Below are 17,733 nucleotides of genomic sequence, written 5' to 3' on the forward strand. Positions count from 1 at the left end.
GTAGAACCTTATCAATGCAGTGGTAGAAGCTCTCAAGTTAGACATGATGAACTGTTGCAAAGGGATTAATCCTGTACTAGTTGTAATGCAATGCACTGGTTGCATAGTTCTTGCAGCTAATTCAGGTAACTTTAAACTGACAGATGTCCTCAACTGAAGAGAGATTTGCACATTTCACCATGTCTGTCCAAAAATGCTCAAAATTAATGGAATAATTTTGTTTTGTAGATTCCTGTCTCTAGAACTCAAGGATGCTAATCTTTCACTTAAATATAAAGCAGCTATTTGTGCTGGCTGAAAGTATTTTAAGTCTTATTCTTGTGCCACTCAAGAAATGTTATCAAGATCCAGACAAATTTGTAGGCAAAGCTAGCTGATTGCAGCAAACAGCACAGCACCTGAGTTGGGAAAGAACAAACCAGGAGCAGGGCTTTGTATGTGATCATTCTAACAAGACTTTATTGAAAGAGCTGGAAAACAAACAGGACTCTAAAATGTGCTGAGGATACACATACCAGAAGGTTTTGTGAGTAAGGAACAGAAGAAAAACTAAAATTGGATCATATCTGATAGACTTGGCAAAAAGTGTGAAATCTAATTTTGGAGCAGTGCAAAGTATGGAAAAGAGACCCAACCAATACAATACATAATAAATGTGAGAAGACTGCATCAAATTTAAGATCAGACATTAATATGCTGCTGGAACATATCTGCACAATATTTAGTGCTGGGGGTGAAGAAGAACCTATGCCCCTCAAAGAAGTTTTTCTGGACATATTGTTGTATGGAGAAATAGGCTTCCACTGAATTCTTTCTAGAACTTATACTTTTGATTCCTAAGTATTTTGGACTCAACTGAAATGGATGCAACTGACCCAGTCTGGCCTGCCAGCTCAGTTGCATGCAACTTGAGGACTGCACCTGCCCAGTGCTCTGCTAAGCTGCAGAAAAGAGCTTGAATACAGTTTCAGTGCTGCTTAGTGCAATGGAGAACCCTGTGGGTAGCCATACCTCTAACAGGAAAGCTAAGCAGTAGCAGAGGTGGGTGCTAGAGTCCCCAAAAGGGCAATAAAGGAAAGGAGGTAGGTTAGAGGAGAGTTTCTTCCTTCTTGTTTTTTTGCAGTTGATTTGTGGTGGGAAGATAAGATTTTTTTTTTCCTCCGGCCACAAGTGCTTTTCCAGCTCTGATTTCCCTCCCCAAGCTGAGGAGTCTTCTATTTATTAAAAGAATATGCTCAGTTGCTAAGATCTGCTTGGGATTTCTAAGTCTAGGCCAGGTGTTGGTCTCTTCATATATTGAACTGTTAAGAAGGATGCTTGGTACTATCATGTAGTACACAAACTGCTTCATGACCCTGAGTATGGAGGTGAGATCCTCCTTCAGTATGTCAGGACAGAAGTGTGACCTATTAGTGCCAGACTCCAGTGTTGTCTTAGGTTCACATCTTAATGGCAACCATCAGTTGGTCTCCAAGGTTTGGTTCCAGCATCATAACAGTGCAGACATCAGTGTCCTGGCTGGCTCTGGCCAATCTATGTACCAACAGTAGTAAAGAGGCCTATTGCAGGAAAGGACCTCTTGGAGTTGCTCTCCCTTGCACAGGGCATTGGATTGCAGCAGTACCTGATAGGATCTCTGACATGATAACTTTGGTGCTGACCCCTAACTCAGCTTTGCAGTCATCCATGTGCCATTCAGTGCCATCAGAGACCCTGATATCAGCATGAGGATCTCTGCCAATCTCAACAGTGCCTAAAATGCCCAAACCTTTTCACCACTCCAGTTGTGTCCTATGCTGTCCCATCTATGTCAGTGGATTATTTCTGATTATAGCAGAGATGTATCCTTAATCACCACCTCACACCCCATGCTCCGACTGGTCCAGACCTTCACAACTCTGGTAGCAGGGGTGCATTTTTATTATCTATTCAAATTTGTCTATAGAGCTGGCAAAAATTGCTGGCATGCTATGTTATCTGGGTACCCCAGTGGCTCTTGGTTATTCCCTGCTTCACTAATCTCTTCCCCAGGCTACTCCAAACTGTTCCCTAGCATGAGCAACTCCTGAAAGGGGGATTCCAAAGAGTTCTCAGGAAGGGTAGATCTTAGCCTCAATTCCAGCAGATGAACAAATGGTTCATTTGGAGCTCCATAGAAACTCCTTCATCCTGGGGAGATCCCAGTTGCCTCCTCTCTGGGGAAAGTAGCTCTGGAGTTGTATTCTTTCCCAATTGCAGAGAGAACAGCACCTTCTCTGGAGTTGATGGGAGTCCGAGGCCAAGAGCTAGTCCATTCTGTGATCTCCAATGGCAGACTGAAATGCTTTGTTATCAGTTGAATGCTTTTGGAATGGGCCAAAATGCTTTAGCAGACCCCAGTTATCCTAACATCTGTGGCTAAAGGTACTGACTACTATTACCAAGCTCCTTCTCAATTGTGAGCAATTTTCCCACCTGTTACCTGATTCTTTGTTACAGCTTGTGGCCAGTGAAAGGTTACTGCAGAGGTCCTTCGAGGCTATATCAAAACAGTTGACCAAAAGAGTCCACAAACTAGATTTACTGATGAATTCATTTTACAGAGAGTTTGCAAATGCGCATTTCTGACCCTCTCACAGTCTTCCAAAGTGTGGCTGCATTAATTGGGGTTCTGTGGCAAAGTTCACTGACTCCCCAGAGATGCTCAATGGTAGTAGTTAAAAGTTGTGAATATTTGCCTGTTAGCAAAGACCTTTCAAGTCATGTTGCTGCTGCAAATGTCACCTCAGTAGATGGACAGTCATGGTTCCAAACTCCAGGAAACCCTGCAGAGCTACAACAAAACCATTGCACACCTCAAAAAGACTAAGTCCTGAGCTTCATGTTGGCTAAAACTGATGAGGCCCTGAGATTCCCGAACAACACTCAGTGCCTTTGCTGCATGCTTACATTTCCCAGAGGTGTCTGTGCAGAGACAGGAATATCAAGCAAGATGGTCAGAACCCTCTAAGCTAAATGCACTCACAGAGAAGGATTCTCTTGTCTTTACATCTGTGGAGTGGCAAGGTAGTTGGGAAGCATCACTTCTTAGCTGCCTACAAAGCTTTCAAAGTAAAAAAAAAAAAAAAAAAAATGCTCCACTTTGAAGTCTTACCAATGTGCAGACTTTTGCCCCTTCTGGACTAATAGCTGTATTTATTATTGCCAGATGTAAGTAATCCAGGGTGTCTTAGTTGGCCTCAAAGGGACAAGACTTCCTCTTGGTTCCTTAAAAGTTCATTTAGTTGCAATGTAAAGTCACCAGCGCCAGGGTGTTTAATATTAACTAACCCCATAGTGAACAGGTTCTTAAACGTTAATAAAACTCTATGCGCTATTTAAATCCATTTCCTCTTTGGGACTTCAAATGGTGTCATGGAAACTCTGTGGGGTCATCATTGAAGCCAATGGCAACCCATTGTCTAGCACACCTTTTGGCCCAAGCAGCTTTCCTTGTGATTGTCAGAGTAGGTAAGCTATGAGCTTATGTCATAAGACCCTTGCACAGTCCAGAAAGACACAGTCTTGGCATCATATGCCCCAAATTCTCAAGAGAAGCTGTCTTTGACTTCCATCTTAATTAGACTTGCCTACTTTCTGCCATAAGCTTTCCATGTGTAAAGATGAGACTTCATGCTCTCAGTATTTGTCTAGCCGTCCTGATGGATTGTTTAGCACCTCAAGCTCTTGTCCATGTATCCTATGCTGAGAGAACAAAAGATCAAGCAGTTCCTGTGCAAATGCTTTCCAAGTGGTTAGCCTCCTGGATAATGTCCTGTTGAGGTTGCTAATAGTCACCACCTCAAATGTTCAGTTTGTTCTCCCAGAGCCCTGAAAGTCTGTGGTTTTCCTAGGGAATGTATGCAAGAGAGATGCATACAGAACCACAGCTTGGCTTTTCTGGTACCTTTGCCCACTGTGCATCCCATCCCCTGTACCAGATCTTATGCAGATTTTTGGCATGCCCTTCTGTCACACCTCACCCAGGAGACTCCCAGCTCCTTCACCAGAAAGCACTGCTTTGGAGTCACCCGGAGTGGAGTAGACACGGACAGTGCATCTCCTCCTACCCAACGGGGGAATCATTTTTTTTTTTTTTCTGGAGTGATTGTACCTGTTGGTTCCCCAGTCCCCTTCCTCTCTGCTCTGTTGTCTTATGCCATCACCAAGGTACTGAGAGAGGATTGAAGAAACTCTGCCATTACAAGCTGGGTTGGGGGCACAAGAAAACAGGGGTGTCATATGCCACCCTGACAAATACTGGTAGGGAGAGCTCTTCAACCCCCACAAGCACTAAGTACGCACCTGCCCCTAGAGTGAAGCAGACACTGTGGCATATCTCCAATACCAGTAACAAAGCAGGTGAGTAATGGTCTTTCCTGAAGTCTTCTGCCACTTCAGGAAACCAACCAGAACCCTTTTTCTCCCTCCCCACACAGTGTGACAGCAAAGGCTAACTGAAGTATTGCAGCCTGCAGGGCTGTATTCCCAACATGTCCTATGTAAGTAGAAATTGGCCTTACGCCCAAGTTTTTCAGTGTCTTGGTGTAACTGGAGGGAACACTTGGGTAGCAATTTTGCCTCCGTGCTGTTGGCTAGAGATGGGCTGAAGGCAAAAACTAGATCTAGCCCCAACCCATGCTTAGGTAGGAGCTGAATGTTGTGGCTCAGTTTCACTGCAGACTTGCAAGCTCTTGATTGGAGGCAAAGGGCAGCTGCTGCCCTGCACCGTTCTCAACAAGCTCCTTTTGGTTAAATCCTGACTGGCATGTCCAACCTGAAGCCGAATTGAGAATTAACCTCCGAATGCAGTTTTCTTGCAAACATTCATGAATGGTAATTGTACCCTCCCCATTTCCTATTCTGGGAGGATGCAGCATCTGTATCACTGGCAAGCACCTACTCTTCCTGCAGGGCTGTAGCCAATGGGAGCCAGAAGAAGACTGTACTAGCATGTTTGATGCAAGTGACTCCTCTGACTTGCCTGCTATTTAGGCACGCTCAGGAATGAGAACATGAGAGGTAAGGTTTTGCTTTCAGTCTTGGGCTTGCTAACCAATGTGCTCTGACTTTTGCAGGGCAGCAGGTTGCCTGGTGAGCAGTCGGTCACTGTCACAGGAATAACACAGCCCGCTGAGTAGATGTCACAATGCGGGCCAGCCTGGGTCTGCTGCCTTGCTGTTTACAACTTGCTGAAACCCTCAGACTGCCCCTTCGTGCTCAATGTCAAAATGTGACTGACCCTTAATACATAGCTAAATAAGGGCTTAACGTTAAATCCATCGTGGGGGACACTTAACTCCTTCCCCTTCCACCCTGCTGTATGGAAAACTTTAGTCTGGAAATAATCTTTCTGAAACAGTGGTTGGCAGTGTTTTTCTGGCAACTGGCTGGAATGACCCAAATCGGGGCAGGACAGCACTGGGACCCACCCGCCTGTGCTCTCTGCCCCCCAACCACAGCAAATTGGCAGAGCCCCTTCTAGCTCCATGGACTGGGTCCAGTGCTCCATAGAGCCCCTGTTCTAAATGATTGTTGCAGGGCTGCATCTCAGAAGAAATGACTGGTTATGGCAGGGTTTGCTGGGATTAGCGCTTTAGGTCTGTTAATGAAAGCAGAAGCAGCTCAGTTACCTGACTTGTTACCTCAATGAATCCTCAATGAATTGTACACCAACCTTGGGGAGCCCTTCAACTCATCCTTTCAAATGCAGACCACCTTGTTCTGAAATGCCTCGTGATTAACGAGTTGGGCTGAATTCCTTCGGAGGCCAGGAGTTCTTAGGGTGATGATAGCTTGTATTAGACCAGCTGCATAGTTGGGATAGAGTTAAACAAGCGTTTGAATGCAAGACCTTCTTCTTCAGGTCTGAAGAGACAAACCAGCATAGCAACAGTAAAAACCATTGGAAGAGTAGGGGAGAGAAATTCCCAGGGGTAGCAGAAGCCAGGTCAGCCTCAGCTTTACACAATGAGGTGGCACCAGTAGGTTGAGATGGGTAAATATAGAGGAACGCTTACTGTCATCCTAATCCTCAACCAGGATGCCACAGCACCATGGAGTGCTGAAAGATCCCTTTAAGGCTACCACAAAATATGAGCGCTGTTTTGTGTGCAAACACCTACACATCGTTCCCAAAATAAACCCACAGATGTCAAACAAGAATCCACAGAATCAAAACCGTTCTGACCTGCTGTGGTCTAAGTTCTTGGCAACAGAAGAATTGCTCCTATTTTTTTCCATAGAAAAAATCAGAGAAATTCTGAGGGGGCCCCGAGTCTAAGACTGTTGAGAACCACTGTCCAGGGCCTTTCTCTAACAATGTTACCAGTACTTGCTGGGAGGCAGCTGCTGTGGCTTTATCTCTCAGCCTCAGACCTGGCCTAGACGGCTGCAGTGGAATGAATGTAAAACCTGTTCTTGCTGCAAAGGCCTGTCGTTCCTTTCTGTGGAGCAGAAAACCTTGCCGAGAGGAGGTGAGCACTCTTCCAGGACAGCCCGTAGCCCCTGAGTGCTGGGAAATCTGTTCTTAGCCCCATCTTGCAGAAGATGGCATTGATGCCATGTTTCCCACATCTGGGGCAAGTGCTCCAGCCACTGAGCCATAAGATAACATAGGTTACCACAACCACCTCTTCCACCAGCCATCTTTAAAGAAAGAGAGTAACACCACCTACACCCTTTTTTAAGGGGACATGGAAGCACCCACCTCCAGGTGAGTGTCCTGGGGAGGGGACCTGAAGTCAAGGAGCTCCTCTCGGTGGCACTGAGTAAGGTGCAGATGCCCTGGAGGAGGCATCCCCTGTCCTCAATGTTTGTCTCTGGAATAGTCCAGGCATCTCCTTTCCCAGCGAACTCTTTCATGGACGCTCCCAGTACCTGTCGAACTGCCAAACTCTGGATTCTGGATCCAGGTCCAGGGGCCAGGCTTCTAGGAGTTAGGCACAGCCAAGCTCAACAAGAGTCGGGGCCTATATCCCTTGGACCGGGGCCGTAGTATATTCCTGGCGGAAGAGCACTTCCAAAGGAAGGAATCTGTCCATGACACGGGAGAAGAGCTAAGTTTCTATAGGGCACAGCCTTCCTTGGGTGTGAGGCAGGTGCGTGCACCATGTTGTAAGGCAGCTGGGGCCTCTCTGGCCAGTTTGGAGAGGAGACTGAGCAAGAACCTGGCCTGAGTACGAAGCATGCAGAAAACTGACACCTGCACCAGAGCCAGCACCTCCTGCCAACAGTAGAAAACACTCAGGGGCATTCACCAAAGCAGCAGCCATCAGCCCACGTGTACTGTCTCTGGACTGCTTGGTACGCAGCTAAGTTCGTGGCACACATGCGTGTGCTCTTTCACACGTGCTCAGAACATGGGCCTTGCAGCTCCTTGGACAGTTTATTAAGGAAAACCCACACTCATAAATACAGCGTGAGCTTGCTGTACACAATTTCCTATGGTTTGTACCATCCGCTCAGAACCGGTTTTCAGCACAGACATCAAAGGCCCTGCTAACTGAGGCCTGTTATAGCAGCTGCAGAACTGTTGGAAAGGTCAGGAGCATTTTTTATGACTGGAGAAATAGTTCTCACCTCCCTGCCCCACTTTTCACAGGCAAAAACAGTGCCCTCTTCAGCTTCCATGTGCTAAGATTTGCCTCAGGGCACAGAGGCAGCCTGTCTGAAGCAGGGGACTGAACAGTGGTGAAATGACCGCCAGCATTTGTGTCAGCGCTGAGACATTGCACCAGTGTCTATGGGATGGGCTCCTGGGTAAGGTGCTTGGGGCAGGGGATCTAACCAGTCCAGTATATCTCTTCTGAGGGGGAACTCGGGCAGCTCTGTTGCTCTCAGTGTCAGTATAGACAGAACCAAAGTCTGACTCTGAAGCTAGAGGTGCTGAGTGTGAAAGTGGAAGGGTATGGGAAGCTTTTGTAAATTGAAGTGGAGCCTTTTTTACAAGCAGATGCAAAATTTCCCCTAACGAGGAACTGCGAAGTCACACCAGTTGAGTTTGACTGCTTTTGCTGGCAGTCTGGGATGGGGACGATGAGCTTTCTTAGCTCTGATGTGTAGGGCTGAAGTGGTGTTTAACCACTGCCTTGTTTCCCAGCATAAAGAGTGATGGCACCAGGGACAACTGTGAAAAACCAGTTTGAAGTGGCTCAACTAAAAATGGCTTCTGTTCCCTGTTCAGCAGGGCTTGCCTCTAGGGAGTGCCGACAGGGGGCAGGCACTGGGGGTCCCAGTTTTCATAGGCCTTGAGTAGCCAGCTCCACTGGAGCTTTTACAAAAACAGGAGCTGCTTCTCAAATGTGCCAAATTCCCTCTGCTCAGCCAAGGTGACAGGGTGGCAAGAGAGCTTCATGCTGAAGGTGAAGGACATGCAAATGGAAGAACAGCAAGACATTTCCACCGGTGTGCTGTTTCCTGCTGGAAGAGGATGCTCTAAAATGTTGTATGAGGGGTTTCCTATCCACAGCTCATCCTGATAGCAAAAGCCCTGCAGCTCTCCAGAGACAGGTCTGCTGGACCTAGTGGTCCCATATCAATCCTATACAGAAAGGGTAAAATCCAGGTCCACCCAGGTGAGCGTGGTCCCTACATTGGCACCTGCATCTAGTCCACCTCATTCCTTTGCAATCCAGGCACCCTCTCTATCAGGTTCTGGTGGTTGCTGGGAGAATTCCCAGACAGGGGGACTCTGCAGCTATCTTCAAACAGCTTCATTTCCTCCACCCTATGATGCACATCTCTGCCTGGAAGAGTGTCAGCATGAGTACAGGCACATATGGTTTCCATCTTGTATCACCCAGGAGAAAAGCAGTCACACATCCCCCTACTCTATGTTTTTTTAGGGGCGCTGGGCTCAAATTCATAAAACCTCCTGTTGAATGTTTGACCACCTTGTCAACCAGCTAGGACCTGTGAGCATGGAAATGCACTTTCCCAGAGGCAGGAAGCTCAGCTCGGAGTCAGCCCCAGGGACTGAGCTATCACTCACTAAGTCCTACAAGAAGCGTTAACAGAGAGGACTAGCACCATAAATCCACCAGCAGCCTGACAACATTGCCATCCTCTCGCTTTACATGCCCCCAGGGAGCCCTTCTGAGCCAATACCAAGTTTGAACCCCCTCATTCTCCATCCTATTGAGTCCTGACCCCTTGCTGAGCAAGACCCTGTCTCTGCAGGCTGAGTCAATGTGGATGTGGGGTTACATTTCACTCAGCCAAGTGGAGGCTTTTTTGGTGCCTTCCACCTCTCCTGCTGCTGGCTGCAAGGAGCGCACAGCTGAAATGGTCGGGGAGTTGCAGCCACCTTGCACTCAGGCGCCCACCTGAGCTTCTGTAAGATCTTCAAGGAAGCGGCAGATCTCCCCAAGAGAACGTCTTCAGTGCACTGTATGGGTGGGAAATCCGTTCCACGGCTGATCCGAAAGGAGCAGGGGAGTGAAGAGCAGTGTTAGGAACTGGAGAGACCCCCAGAAAAGAGACCGTGCAGCATTGAGCAGGCAGAGGCTGAGATGCCTGCTGCTAGGGGCCAGGTCCTGGCCATGGCAGCCATGAGGGCAGAGCTGCCAGGAAAGCACGAATACAGTCAGCCTCCCACTGCTCCAACCACTGTGTGCCCGTTGTCTCAGAGGCAGCACAGCTCGGGCCTCTGCTGACTTTGCTTCCTTATCTCCAAGCTGCAGGCACCTCTGCATTTCCGGTTGGCACCATACTGGAGGGCCTTTGGGTGTAAACACTGCAGAGCTGGTAACAAGATTACAGGAGTTTTTCCCTGTTCCCCTCCACCTGCCCCAGGCGAAGGCTGAAACCGCAACCCCAAGCACCAGGCAGGGGAAGCTCTGAAGTGATGTTCCCTGGCCCAGCCAGCCCTATCTGCCAGGTCCCTGAAGTCGCTGTCCAAACTGCCACTCTGCTCCCCTGCATTTTGCTGCTTAGAGACTCACGTGGCTCCATCAGAAGTGCCAATTTGTTTTCCTTGTGAGGTCTCTGCTGTGAAGCAGCCTGGTGCCTTCAAAGGTTCCTTTCTACTTGTGTTCCCAGGAGGCCTGAGGGCCAAGTCCCTTGGGATGGCAGGGGTGGGGGTCAGGTAAAGAGCAAGGGCTTTGCCACTGCTCTGCACCACACACCGCATGGTGTGCGTGGGAACACCCCTCTAAGTGTATGGGAACATCTCAGTCTCTGCTGAGTCTGCAGTGATCTGGGGGGGGGGAGTGGCTGAAGGGCAAAGCCACAGCAGGACAGCCCCCACCAAGGCTGAGACTGAGGCCAGCAGAGCTGCCTGCCAGGGCCCTAAGCAGACTTTGCTATGGCTGATCCCACTGGAGGGAAGATGCCAGTCCTGCTCCCAGCTGAAGAGGCTCCCACATCTGAGCTACCTTCCACTGTGCCTGGGGCCAGGCAGGGGGCAGTGGGGGGGTCACGCGCTGAGTGGGGACCTGGCAGAGCATGTCAAGGCAGTGGCAGGGAGACCTGTGAGGGCTGCTGTCCAGGAGAACCAGCTGGTGAAACACCCAGGGGCCACTGCTCCCCAACATCAGTGATACCAGGAGCCCAGGAAGGACCCCAGGCTTAAGCTGGACATGACCCTTTCACTTATAATAGTACCTTCCTAAGAGGCCTTCTAACCTAGGCCCATGGCAACTCCGAGCTGGCTGGTGCAGGCCACATCCTTCTCTGCACTCCTGAGCCAAGGAAGCTGCCACCACCCCATGTCAGTGACCATCCACGAACGACAGCTTCGGCTTTGTGCAGCCGCATGTCGGGGAGGCACTGTACTGGCACCCTCACAGGCGCTGTTCCCATTCATCAGCTCCCACTTTAGCCGTCTTAGGCAGATGGTGCTGCTTGGCAGCAGAAGGGTTTTTCCTGGCACCAACTCCTGTGCTGGGCTTTACACAGACAATCCGCTTATGGTAAAGCCCCACCACAGCTCAGCAAGTGCTGACACATGCCCTCCAGCTAAGCCAGGTATTTGGAGCACTGCTAGGCTTGGGGCAAGAGTGGCCTGTATATGCGTCTGCCTGAAGGGGTGAGGGAGGGGACAGTTGCAGGCAAACGCCCCAGTGATTGCAGCGTCACTCAAGGGGTTGCCATAACACCATTTCCAAGCCTGTTACTGATGCGGTAATGGCTTTAGCCATGCAGCCGGCAGCAGAATACCCGGTCCTGGACTTCACCAGCATTTACCAGCTTGGAAGCTGCACAGAGGTAAAAGGCGCCAGGCGGGGCCTGCAGCCTTCAAGCCTGTGTACCAGCAGGCAAAACACAGGCACTGGGAGAGCCAGCGTGTGTGCACACCCTCCTCTCTGCACACTGACACATGCACCTCCACCACTCTACATGCGTACATCTACACACACATCCCAACACCCTCCTACACACAGACACACACACACATTGCTTTTCTTTACCCCAGCCCTACAGCCCGTCCACAGTCCATTGGGCTTCAGAGGAAGCCATCTGCTGTCATTCTCCCTGCTGAGAGGGGCGGAAGCACCTTTGTGCTCGAGGAGGCATTGCCACATGACAGGGCAGTCAGATGCCTGCTGGCTTCTTCCTGGGTGCCTCCCCAGAGACAGCAAAAAGAATCTGGCTCAGTGACATGGCCTTATAATGGCATTATATTATAATACCCTTATACTAGCATAACTCCTGCCCTACAGGAGCCATGCCCCTCAGTCTGCTGTGTGGTGCAGGAGGCCTTAAGATCTACCAGGAGGTGGCAGCTGCCTGTGTGAGATGAGAGGGCGGATGGGGGAAGGAGGCCCCTGCCCCTGTAGCCAGAGGGAACAGCCAGGGGCACCAGCAGAGCAGTGGGTACTGCCCAGCCCAGCTAGCTCCCCGCTCAGCTCCAGGGCCCCCAGCTGATGCCTGGGGACACAGCATAGAGGGAGACCAGAGAGGCCTGTCAGCCCCAGCCCAGCCCTCAGCACCATCCAAAAGGAAGTGGGGTGCAGTGGGAGATGGAGGCAGAGGCCCTAGGGAATCCAGCCAAGCAGCCTGTGCAGTCAGGTGCTTACCCCAGGTTCCCATTCCCTGTCCTTGTCTTGATGCTGGCTGGCAGCAGCCACGCCTAGAGGACTGCCCAGGCATGTCTAGTCACGCAGTGCCACTGAGGGCTGGGACAGCCACCTCCCAGCACTGTGTGGGGGAGTAGGGTCCTCAACCTCGCCCATCAGTGAGGCACCTCCCTGACACAGAAGAGGCTCGGGCTGGTGCCCATGGGGCTCCCCACTGAGACCAACCCCCAGCAGATTTGCTTAGCATGGGCCAGTTGGGTGCTGGGATCAGTCAAGACTACAGTCATGCAGGCGCAAGGCCCCACTGGGGCAGCTCTCAGCTTTTGGGCTCAGTTGCTTGGCTCCAGTCAGCAAAGTGGGGCAGGGGAGATGTGATGAGCCACAGCAGCGTTACCCATGCCTAGGGCCCCTTGAAGATGGCCTGGCAAAGAGCAGCCCTGGCAGGAGGAAGGGACCAAGGGCAGGAAAACCGGACAAAGAAAAAGCCACCCTCGCCTGTGTGTGATTGTCTCTTAAAAAGATTTATTCTCTCTCCTTGCCCGAATGTACAAAGGCAAGAAGAGTTCAGTTTGTATATATATATATTTATATATATATATATATAAAAAACAAGGAACTTGGTAATAATGTACACTTTACAGAGGGCAGAATCAGGAAGACTGAAATTAAACCCAACACAGCAACTCCAATGGAAACAAGAGCTATAAACATCAATGTTTCAAAGTCCCCGTGGGACCCCAGCTCACGGTGTGGGGCGGAGGGTGGGCTTACAGAAGGAAGGTGACACCGGGCATGGAGAGCAACAGGGCAGGGGAAGGGGGGGAGGGGACTGGGAGGGCAGTGTCCCCTTCAGCTGCCCAGACTGCTGGCTGGCAGCAGCCTGCTGGGAACACTGAGGTTGAAACTCAAAACTACTCAATTGACACCAGTTTTCATTAATGGCCAAGGGGAGACTGAGAACAGACCCCACCCTAAACCAGTGTTCAGAAGCTCTTTGCTGGCTGACCTTGCCAGGATCTTTTGGATTGGCTTGTGGCTCCCCAAATCGCAAACACCAGGAGTCCCTTCTTGCAGGGCTGATGACTGCCCCTGCCTGGCCCTTGCCTGCTGATGGAGATGTCTAGACTGGGGCCAGAAAGGCTATATGGAAGCTTGAAGGACACTGCTGCTTTGCCCACAACCTGCGGGAGCCAGTGAGAAAGGTCTCAAACAACAACCTTGCACCAGCTGGGCTTCCAGAGACCTGACATGCCAAGGATGGGATGCCACCCACTGCCAAGCTCGTGTGTGTCTGGTGGCTTCACCATGCTGGCAGCCCTTAGCCCTTTGGGGTCACTTCTTGTGAGCAGCTGAGAGGTCCCCCCTGCTCCAGAGGCAAAGCGAGGGGTGGCCCCTTTGCCCTGCAGGGCTCCATCTCCCAGGCCCTCCTGGCCAAGGTAATTCTCCCTCTGTTGTGAGGACCAGGCTCAACCCACCTGGCCTTCAGGAACATCCCACCAGACAGGGAAGTGATCGGCCTGCCTTTGGGGGGCCCTGGCTGCATTATGCCCAGTCCCCAGCAGGGGCATGTGGAGATGCCAGTGGGTCTGGGCCAGGGGATTCCCTTCACCCAGAGAGCTGTGGTGGACCAGCAAACCCGCTGCCCTGCCCTTCCATGCCAAGGCCACTGTGGGCACCGAGGCCTGCCTGGGGTGGAGGGGCAGACCATGCCAGCCCTTTGGCTGGGCAGAACCCGCCTGGCTGTGGAGCAGAGCTGCCTCTCTGAGAGATGTAAAGATGTAAAACCCCACTGCAGGGCGGGGCGTGGACACTGGGAAATGGCTGACAAGGATTGACCAGTGGCTTCTCCTCCATTGTACAGAGTAGGAGTGAAGGCGGAGGGGGATGGAGAGGGAAAAGGGGAGGGGGGAAAGCAGGGGAGAAGGCAGGGGGCAGGGCCCACCCCTGCCCCCACCCCTGCCCCCACCCCCACCCCCCACGGGGAAAGAAAACAAAACCCAAAACAACAGCTTTCAAACGATTCCTTTTTACAATATGTACAACAGAGCCCGGCAGGCAGAGGGGGTCCTGCAGCAACAGCACCTTGGGGGCTGGCGTGACAGACAAGGTGGGGACAGCACCAAGACACGGGGCACGCAGACCAGCCCAGCCCTGGCCCCCTCCAAGGGGGCAATGCAGCCTGCTCAGGTAGGGAAGCAGTGTGCCCCACAGCAGTCTGTGCCAGGCCGAGGATGCTCTGAGTGAAGCAGGCTGGCAGTGGGCAGCAGCCGCTGTCTCCCTCAAGCGAGCAGCCTGGTCCTGGCTCGAAGAGTGATGGTCATGGGAGGGAGCAGCCTGAGGAACAGCTCTGGGGTCTGTCGGTTGCTGGCACTGGCCCCTCAGAGGGGCACCAGCCTCAGCTGGGTGCAGGCCCAGGGCAAGGGTACAGGAGAGCAGCCCTAGGCCCTGTCTCCAGGAGCATATGGCAGCCTGGTTCCCTTCCACCCCACCCCGAGCAGAACCACTACCTGGAAAGCTAATGGGAATGGGGGAAGGTGAGGTGGGCTCATCCCCATGGGATCGTGGCTTACCTGGGAGGAGTGGAGCCAGGCAGGGGCACTGACACCATCCCCAAGTGCTCACGGCTCCCCCAAGCCAGTCACCACCAGGGAACGGGGAGCTGAGGGTCTCAACAGAGTGGCTGCAGTGGAGTCTGGAGCCCGGAGCCCTGCAGGCACCATGGAGGTCCCAGGCACTGCCCAGTTTGAGCAGAATGGGGCCCACAGCCACCAGAGCTACCACACACTGCCTCCTCAGCCACCTGCACCTGCTCTCTCCCAAGAGGAGAAAACTGGCATTGACAAAAGTGAGAAGCAACCTTGGATCTTGGCCAGCAGCACACAGGCCCACCACCCTCTATAAATATGTAAGTGGTGAATATCAGGAGCTGGGAGAGAAACTGTCACTACGGCGTTCCAGGGGAGGACAAAGAGCAACGGCCATAAAGTGTTGCAGGAGTGGGCAATTAATTCAGGCAGAGGGCTGCTTACTGAGTGTTGACAAGCCATTGAGGACCGCATGACAGGCAGCCAGGGGCAGCTAAATATTAATTTTCTAAACTTGTTAGGGGCCCCGTGGGCTGGATAAAATGGCCTGGCAGGCCGTGTCTGGCCCACGGACTGCATTTTGCCCACTCCTGTGTTAAAGGATGGTTTCAGGTTGGATGTAGAGAAGAACTTCTTTACAGTAAGGGTGACCACAATTGGAATAGACTTCCCAAGGAGGTGGTGCAGTCCCCAGCCTTGGAAGTCGTCAAAAGGAGACTGGACCGACACCTTGCTGGGATCATTTGAGCTCAGCAGTATTCCTGCCCAGAGCAGAGGGGTTGGACTTGATGATCTTTCAAGGTCCATTCCAGCCCTTAATTTCTATGACTTCTATGGCCCTGGGTGGCCTCCCTGCTGCTGTGGGAGGGGCTGAGTGGCTTTGACAAATGGCAGGTGGAAGAGCTGGGCCAAGCACTGAGGACTATGAGGTGGTGGGGGAGGGCAAACCCGGAACAGAGCCAGCCCTCCAAGGGGGACTTTGGCTGTGCAAAACTAGGGCTGCTCTGCTGTGCTGTGCTGTGGTGAAGGAACATTTGTCACTGCAGCCCTGGATCCTGCTGGCAAAGGGCTGATGCAGGGGCTGCACCTACAGAAGCAGTAGTAGAGAAGGGCAAGGGGGGAGGCAGGAGGCAGCTGGCCTGGTCAGGGCACTAGGGCAAGGGATGCTGTGGTGAACAGAGAAGAGAAGGTATTGCAGCAGAGCGCTCTGCAGGGAGGGGCAGGGCACTGGGACAGCCACTTCCACACCACCCCCAGCAAAGGTCTTAGGATGGGGCTAAGGTCTGCCCCCCATAGGGCTCAGTGCATGCACGGGAACTCCCCAGCCTGCAGTCTGAACCAGCTTTTCCCAGCTTGAAAGGGGGGGGAGCCCTGCTCAGACCATGAGATGTCCCCCCAGGCATCAGGTCACCACCCCGCAAGTGCACGCATGCAGCCACAGTGCACACACACGGGCCATGATGGGAGTAGCCACCCACATTGTGTACATGTGTTTGCTACAGGCAACCCCCCAATATGTTGGTACAGATGGGAAGAGCCTAAACTTTCCTTCCTGAGACTGCAACTCCCTCTCCAGCTGGATGTCTGAAGATCTTCCCTGGATCCAACACGGCCACAAGTAGAAGGTGGAGGGGCACACAACAATGTGAACCCGATGGGCTGGTACTCCCTGCCCGCCCCGAGTCCTGGGCTGCTCCGAAGCGGGGACCTCCAGAGGGGCCTTCCAGCTGAAGTCCATCAGAAACCCTTGGTGCTTCCCGCGTTCTCCTCTTCTGCACCCAGCAGGCAATTCACTCCCATCCTGAATGCCGGTGGCCAGTAGAATAAATATTTCTGTAGGTACCAGCTCTCCAAGAAAGGGGCACGGGGCAGGGGGGTGGGGGGATTCAGCACGTGTCCGACAGGGGAGAAGACAGAGTCTGCCTCAGATTATGGCAGGAACGTCAAACAGAACAATTAACACCATTCAACTGATGTCTAATGGAATTCGCAGCGCTTCCTCATGTGAGCCAGTCACATGACTTGGGGCAGCCTAGGATATCCGACCACATCATGTCCTGTCCAAAACAATGGAGAAGGGGGCATTAGCCCAGGGCAGCATGTCAACCACAGAGGGGTAGTGGCAGCTGGCAGGAACCCAGGAGCAGCCAGCTTCAGTCTCCATCCATCTCCATCAGGCTGCCTGATTTCAACAGGCCCCAGCATCAGACTGGTGGAAAAGGCAACTCCCCCACCAGCCCTCTTGCAGACAGCTAGCTACAGACTACACCAAAACCAAAGTGTCTGGTCAGCGGCAGGGCAGCTGGCAATGGCAGGAGAGATATGAAGGGCCTCAGCTGACCTGGGGATGGGGGAACCCAAAACTGGAATAGCATGGAGCACATAGGTTAGGGCACAAAGACAGAGCTGCTATGGAGAATCGCAATGGTGGGCATCACGGGGCCACGAGCTGGGCTTGAAGGGCACTGGCAGAGTTATTTGGGTGGGGTGGGGAGCAGCAAATACATCCCCCACACCATGCCCAGGCTTGGCTCTGCCTGCAGAGGCTGCTCCTCTGCTTTAGGAAGCCCCCAGTTCTCCCCTACATATAAGAGAGAAAGCCCTAGAGATATGTGACATTCACCCAAGTGTTTGGCACCTTCCCACAGCTTAATCCTCTCCATGCCACAACAGAGCTTTCCATGCCCTGCAAGAAGACACCTTGGGTCTTAACAGCTGGAAGTTGGCTACATGGAGCCGCTCTGCAGACCTCCCCACCTTCACTAGGGCAGAGGCTTACCGTTCTCACCTCCGGGGAGGTGGGTATAAGGAGGGGGTGGAGCCCTGCTGGCTGGCAACAATGGCTGTAGAAGAGAGACCTGCAGAAAGAAGCAGAGAACAGATCAGGAGCTGCACGGCAGCACCACAGGATGAATGGCAGTGACGCCAAAGGCTGATGACAATGGACCTGCAGTTCAGGTCACTCAGCCTTGCCCTGCCCTGCACTCTGCAGTGGCCTGGAGCTGGGCTCAGTGCCAGGGGGCTCCAGGACTAGCCCTGAGGATGGGAACAATGAGTTGCCCTCCCCGGAGACGTGACCCCAAGACTGGCAATGCCCCATAAGAGGCAAT

The 17,733-nt window shown here is 52.2% G+C and overlaps 1 protein-coding gene across 2 annotated transcripts in view; it reads right to left on the bottom strand.

Annotated features, from left to right (window-relative positions):
* Positions 1-12,709: 12,709 nt before the first annotated feature.
* Positions 12,710-17,733, bottom strand: part of ZNF609 (zinc finger protein 609) — a 94,483-nt gene continuing 89,459 nt past the window's right edge. For both annotated transcript variants that reach the window (XM_090029883.1, XM_090029882.1), the window contains 2 exons: positions 17,403-17,481; positions 12,710-16,680 (listed from right to left, as the gene is read on the bottom strand). In XM_090029883.1, coding sequence (XP_089886009.1) covers positions 16,624-16,680; positions 17,403-17,481 — 136 coding nt within the window. In that variant the 3' untranslated portion in view covers positions 12,710-16,623. The remainder of the gene's footprint in view (positions 16,681-17,402; positions 17,482-17,733) is intronic.

This window comes from Crocodylus siamensis, chromosome 15 (genome assembly GCF_052110815.1).
Source record: "Crocodylus siamensis isolate JL-2025a chromosome 15, ASM5211081v1, whole genome shotgun sequence".
Taxonomy (NCBI): domain Eukaryota; kingdom Metazoa; phylum Chordata; order Crocodylia; family Crocodylidae; genus Crocodylus; species Crocodylus siamensis.